The following is a 7,071-nucleotide window of genomic DNA, read 5'->3' as shown; positions in this document are numbered from 1 at the left end:
CAATTATTAGTATTTATTTTTTTATTATTCAATAGTTAGTTACGGTATGAATGAAGTGATTTGAAACTTAAATGTTTTCGTTATAAATAATAGAATGCGTAAGTTGAATTAGAAGCTCTTGACGAGTCAATGGCATTTCAATTACACCAAAGATCACAGGTCCGTTTGGTAAGAGATTTTTAGTAACTTTTTTATATTTTTTAGAAATATATATGGGTAAAAAAATATATAATATAGTTTAAATACTGAAAATTATTATTTAAACTAACTTGCTCAAGTTTTTGCTGATACGGAGCAATACTACAGTATTATTTAGTGGCGCATGTCCAATATAGAAATAAAATAAAATATTTCGTGGCCCATGGTTTTTACATGGGTTAGGCCTAATTCTATGAGTCCCATTTTTTTTTTTTTTTTTGTATGGACCAGGATTATTAGAAAACGAGTCCCATATAAGTGTAACCTTTTGGGCTGGACCATCAAAAGCCAATCTGTAACAATTTACACATCCAGGTGCCTCGTATCTCGTAAATTAGAATGGAGGGCCCATGGACCATTGGTGCAGCTCTCAGGTTTACTTGGAAAGGGATCTTCTCTTCTTTTTTTCTTTTTTTTTTTTTAGCTAAAGTCATCTAGGAAAGGTTTCAAAAAAATATAAGACCTACATATTTTTTGGCATGAAACATTATATGACTTCATAGACTTTTTCTTTTGGTTGTTAAATTTTGACTTCAATAATGTAGTATCATTGTTGTTTCATAATAGTCTTAGGTAGTAGGTTCAATAGATTTGAAAGACGTATTGTAAATTTGAAAGTCTCAAGTTTCATCTACTACACTATCGGTCTATAAGATTTTCAAGATATCTAATGAGTAAGGAATAAAACAGTCTAGTAAAAGACTATAACACCATTTTCTTATATATTATAATTTATTATTCCCTATATTGAATTATGTAGCATAACTGGATGACCCATGGCATGCATTTTTGTGATTTTTTAAAATAATATTTTAATATGGTGCCAAAATAAACTGGTTTAATTTTTTTTCCTAGTTAGTATGCGTTTGGATTGGTGTTTTACCAATTGCGTTTGCGTTTTCCTTTTTTTTTTTTTTTTGGATGCACGCGTTTCAGCTTTTAGGAGACAATATGTATTGTTCAGTGGGTCTTATGCATTGTTCACGGGACCTGCAAGTATTTTATTTAAAAAAAATTAAAAATGGGTCTCATGGTACTATTCACACATTTAAAAATTATTTTGCTACAGTGTTTTCAATTTTCAGTGGATCCTATGCATTGTTCACAGGACCCACAAGCACTTTATTTAGAAAAAAAATTTAAAAATGGGTCTCACTGTACTATTTACACATTTAAAAATTATTTTACTACAGTATTTTCAATTTTTAGTTTTCAGCAAAATAAGCGATATCCAAATAAACCCTTAGTGAGATATCCGATCTTCAAAATGAATGCTCCTCTCCCAAGCATCAATCACAACATAATCTGTTGTTATATTATGTTTGCATAATTTACTTGGCTCATTTTATTAATGTTTAAATGAAAAATACATTTTAAACCCCATAAGTTAGGGTTGTAACGAATTAAACTATGTAGTTTTAATAACAAATAAAATCTCAAAAACAAATAAAACCATGTAATTTTATATTGTTTTTCCCAAAAAAAAAAAAAAATCTTATATGGTTATACACATCAAATCCCCCCACTCCTCTAATAATGCTAGTTGGCAGTTGAACATTTTTAATTTTTTACCCCTTATAATATCTGAATACCTAACATAAAGTTAGTGGTGCTTTTATATACGAGACAAAATACGAGATTGACACAAAATCATTTTTAAACATGTGCAATGTCATGCCGTGTCTAATTCATTGAAAACATTGGAGTATTGAAAACAAATAAAACATTTTAAATTTAGTTCTTATCATCCTCTTTAATTTTTTATTTTTTATATAGAATGAATTCCTGCCAACCTCTAATATGGAAACTCATCACGTTTTGTTTTGTTAAATAAGTTAATACCAACCACATGGCCTCATGCCTCGTGGCATAATCATATGTTGCATGAGTTGAGATTTGAACCCCTAGAACCTAAATATCCCTTGACAAGAAAAGAAAAATCATTTGAAGTTGGAGCATCACAGAATCACACGCTGTGAATTTCAAGTATTTCTCTTATAATTGTGTGAGACTGACATATATTCTGTGAAAAAAAATATCCATGAAATATTAGATATTATGGGAAGTTGGAGAGAATACGAATACCAATTTGGACTTGTCTTTGCCTCTTGCCAATTGCCAACTTGCCACAAACAATACTTTGCTCTTTCTGCAAAATTTCCCAAAAATAAATATTCCTTTTTATATATAAAAAGTATTCTCTTTCTTTTTTGGTAAATAAATTATTCTCTTTCACCACTCAAGCAAAGGCACCTCATCAAATTTGGAAGCTAGAATTTCACTAAAAATAAATAAAAATTATATATTAAATATTAAAAATATATATTAGATATCATATTATCATATATAATCTAATATCCAATAAATAATTTGTATTTAATATTTAACATTTAACATTTAATAATTAATAGTGGTACTAAATTAAAGGAGTTGTTAATTTGGAAGTAACGCGCAAGGAATTTAAGCGTCCGCTTGGAATTGGATGAAAATTATAAATTATTTTATTATTTAGATTATTTTTGCTATCATTTATGGGTTGCACTGCACTTTTTGGTACTATTCATAAGTCTCATCGTACTATTATAACTAACTTTAACTTTTATCTATAATACTTTAAACAATAAATTTTTAATTTCAACAAAATAAGTAGCATCCAAACATGCCATAAAAATCAAAAAAAGAAAAAAAGAAAAAAAGAGGTAGCTAACTATGGCTGCCACATAAACGAGAATCAATGCTGATGAAAGTCAAAAGACCATAATACCCACAACCCAACAAGAGCTACACCTTAGTTTCTCTGTAGTTCTCAAGAAAAGTTTATTCCCAATAAAGTCTTTTACAACATTTGGAGGGATGCTAAAAAACTTACAAAATTTTAATCATAAAAATCTTACAAATTTTTTAAAGCCACTTGTGTTACAAGTGGTAATTAAAAACGACATTTATTTATTATAATTATTAAAGATTTATTTTGATTCATTATTTTTCTTTATCTTCCACCCATTACAACCTGTTACACATTTTTTAATAAAATATTCAATAAAATAGAAAAAAAAATATATGGAAACTCATCACGTTTTGTTTTGTTAAATAAGTTAATACCAACCACATGGCCTCATGCCTCGTGGCATAATCATATGTTGCATGAGTTGAGATTTGAACCCCTAGAACCTAAATATCCCTTGACAAGAAAAGAAAAATCATTTGAAGTTGGAGCATCACAGAATCACACGCTGTGAATTTCAAGTATTTCTCTTATAATTGTGTGAGACTGACATATATTCTGTGAAAAAAAATATCCATGAAATATTAGATATTATGGGAAGTTGGAGAGAATACGAATACCAATTTGGACTTGTCTTTGCCTCTTGCCAATTGCCAACTTGCCACAAACAATACTTTGCTCTTTCTGCAAAATTTCCCAAAAATAAATATTCCTTTTTATATATAAAAAGTATTCTCTTTCTTTTTTGGTAAATAAATTATTCTCTTTCACCACTCAAGCAAAGGCACCTCATCAAATTTGGAAGCTAGAATTTCACTAAAAATAAATAAAAATTATATATTAAATATTAAAAATATATATTAGATATCATATTATCATATATAATCTAATATCCAATAAATAATTTGTATTTAATATTTAACATTTAACATTTAATAATTAATAGTGGTACTAAATTAAAGGAGTTGTTAATTTGGAAGTAACACGCAAGGAATTTAAGCGTCCGCTTGGAATTGGATGAAAATTATAAATTATTTTATTATTCAGATTATTTTTGCTATCATTTATGGGTTGCACTGCACTTTTTGGTACTATTCATAAGTCTCACCGTACTATTTTAACTAACTTTAACTTTTATCTATAGTACTTTAAACAATAAATTTTTAATTTCAACAAAATAAGTAGCATCCAAACATGCCATAAAAATCAAAAAAAGAAAAAAAGAAAAAAAGAAAAAGAAAAAAAGAGGTAGCTAACTATGGCTGCCACATAAACGAGAATCAATGCTGATGAAAGTCAAAAGACCATAATACCCACAACCCAACAAGAGCTACACCTTAGTTTCTCTGTAGTTCTCAAGAAAAGTTTATTCCCAATAAAGTCTTTTACAACATTTGGAGGGATGCTAAAAAACTTACAAAATTTTAATCATAAAAATCTTACAAATTTTTTAAAGCCACTTGTGTTACAAGTGGTAATTAAAAACGACATTTATTTATTATAATTATTAAAGATTTATTTTGATTCATTATTTTTCTTTATCTTCCACCCATTACAACCTGTTACACATTTTTTAATAAAATATTCAATAAAATAGAAAAAAAAAATTAGTAAGCCATAAAATAAATACTAAAATGAGATGAATTATTTTTTATTTCTTCACAATGGCATCATTTGCCATATTTGAATGATGGGATCAAGTGTGATTCGTGGGCTATCATCTTTAACCACTCACGACTCACCAGAAAATTTATAAAATTAAGACACAATTTGTGGCTCAAAAATTTATGTTCCTAGATTTTCTTATAGATAGATTAAAAAAAAAAAAAAAAAAAGAAGCTAAAATGTAGAGTACACTCTTTAAGTTTGACTGAAATTATTTAAATCTCTAAGTTTACTTTCGTTCAATCGAGTTTTTTAAGTTTCAAAATTATTCAATTCATGGCTTTTATTTAATTTCGCTAAAAAAAAAATTCATTAAGAATGCAATTAACTAATAAAAAAAATCTATAAAATATTTTTATTAATTTTATAGAATTCATTTTCATGGAAAATAATATTTTTTTAAGGAAAATTTTTAATAAAATTGAACAAAAAACTTAAATTGAATAAATTTAAAAGTTAAAGAACTTAAGTGAACAAAGATAAAAATAAAGGACTAAAATATATTTTAGCAAAAAAAAAAAAAAAGCCGTCATTAATAAAAAAAATATTTAAATCATATTTATTTGCTATATTTTGCCAATAACATTCTTACATCATTTAAGAATTTTTTTACAATCTCAACTTTTGCTGTAAGAAAAGTAGAAACTCAGAACCAACACCTACTCTCGACAGTTAACAAACCAAAAGCCAATCACAGACACCCAAAAATAAACCACCGTCAAAAAGAGAAAAACAAAACAAAACAAACATGGAAGACCCAAACAGAGCCGAAGCCGAACGCTTACTCGGAATCTCCGAGAAGCTCCTCCAAACCCGAGATCTCACCGGTTCGCGCGACTTCGCGATCTTAGCCCAAGAAACCGAGCCCCTCTTGGACGGCTCAGATCAGATCTTGGCCGTCACCGACGTCCTCTTGGCCGCCGAGAAGCGCATGAACAACCACCACGACTGGTACTCGATTCTCCAGCTCGATCGCCGATCGGACGATCAGGAACTCATCAAGAAACAGTACCGCAGGCTCGCGCTGCTCCTCCACCCGGACAAGAACAAGTTCCCTCTCGCAGATCAAGCTTTCAAGCTCGTCGCCGACGCCTGGGCCGTCCTAAACGACACGGCGAAGAAAGCCCTATACGACAACGAGCTCACCCTGTTTTCGAAAGTCGATCTCACCTCGGTTTTGCAGGCGAAATTGCCGGTTCGCCGTAACATGAGGCCGAGTCCGAGTACTACTACAGGTAACACCAACACCAACAATAACACTAGTAGTAGCAGTAAAAAGGATCAGAGGCACGGTAATAGTAGCAGTAATAATAATAATAACAGTAGTGGTAATTTTCACCAGGAAGATCAGCGGTTGAGAATGTCGAGTTTCTGGACCATGTGTCCCTACTGTTACAACCTGTTTGAGTATCCTAGGGTTTACGAAGGTTGTTGTTTGAGGTGCCAGAATTGTCAGAGGGCTTTTCATGCGGCGGTGATTCCGTCTTTGCCGCCGGTTGTTCCGGGCCAGGATGCTTACTATTGCTGTTGGGGTTTTTTCCCTATGGGTTTGTGGTTGGAAATTCGGATCAGAATAATAATAATAATACTAATAATAATAGTAATACTAATAGTAATGCAACGAAGACCCCCCGAGTGCTGCGGCGGCGGCGGCCCCAACTAGTGGGGCCACAACGTTCCCGAATTGGATGGCGCAGCCGCAAGAAAGCGGGAGAAATGGCAGCGCGGTGGTGGCTGCAGCCNCTTCTTCCATCTATTTTTCACAATACATGGGAAACTCCTTATCAAGAACATTCACCCATGTCTTCATAAGAGTACTCAAATCATCTGAAGATCCCACATGTGCAATGGTCATGAATGCTGAGTAATTTCCTTCTCCGTCACAGCTTTCTTCAGAGTCAATTTTGATGAGTCTGAGTCACTCAAGTAGTGGTATAAACCTTTCCTTTTGACTTCAAATAATTTGGACATTCCTTTTTGAAGTGTCCACGTCTGTTGCACTCGAAGCACACAATGTCCAAAGGAGATTGAGACTCCTTCCTTTCTTTCCTCGTAAACTCTTTCTTATCACCTCTTGAAGATGAAATTTCCCTCTATTAAATGGTTTCCCACTGCCCTTCATCTTCAGAAATTTTCGGAAGTTCTTTACAAGATATGCCACTTCCTTTTCCACTCCATCTTCTTCGGAGGGATCATCCATTCTTTCAGTGATGGTTTTGAGAGCAAATGATTTACTCGTCTTGTGTGAAGGTAGTCCCAGTTCATATGTTTGGAGAGACCCAATCAGCTCTTGAATTTTGATCTCATCCAAGTCTTTACTCTCCTCTATGACTGTGACTTTTGCTCTAAAACTTTCAGGCAAGGACCTCAAATTTTTCTCACCACCTTGGTATCTTCAATCTTCTCACCAAGATTGAGTTTAGCAATGACAATTTCGTTGAACTTCCTATAGAATGAATCAAACGATTCATCTTCACCCATCT

The 7,071-nt window shown here is 31.9% G+C and overlaps 1 protein-coding gene across 1 annotated transcript; it reads left to right on the top strand.

The window, feature by feature from the left end:
- The first annotated feature begins 5,187 nt into the window (after positions 1-5,187).
- On the top strand, positions 5,188-6,117 carry LOC112026397 (chaperone protein dnaJ 49). Its single transcript, XM_024059084.2, has 2 exons — positions 5,188-5,823; positions 5,931-6,117. Exons 1-2 carry the CDS (start codon positions 5,337-5,339, stop codon positions 5,993-5,995), a joined length of 552 nt encoding a protein of 183 aa, XP_023914852.1. The 5' UTR covers positions 5,188-5,336; the 3' UTR covers positions 5,996-6,117.
- Positions 6,118-7,071: the final 954 nt, after the last annotated feature.

The sequence above is a fragment of the Quercus suber genome, unplaced genomic scaffold (assembly GCF_002906115.3).
Source record: "Quercus suber isolate HL8 unplaced genomic scaffold, Cork oak 2.0 scaffold_172, whole genome shotgun sequence".
Lineage (NCBI taxonomy): Eukaryota > Viridiplantae > Streptophyta > Magnoliopsida > Fagales > Fagaceae > Quercus > Quercus suber.
This window is presented reverse-complemented; position numbering and strand designations above follow the sequence as displayed.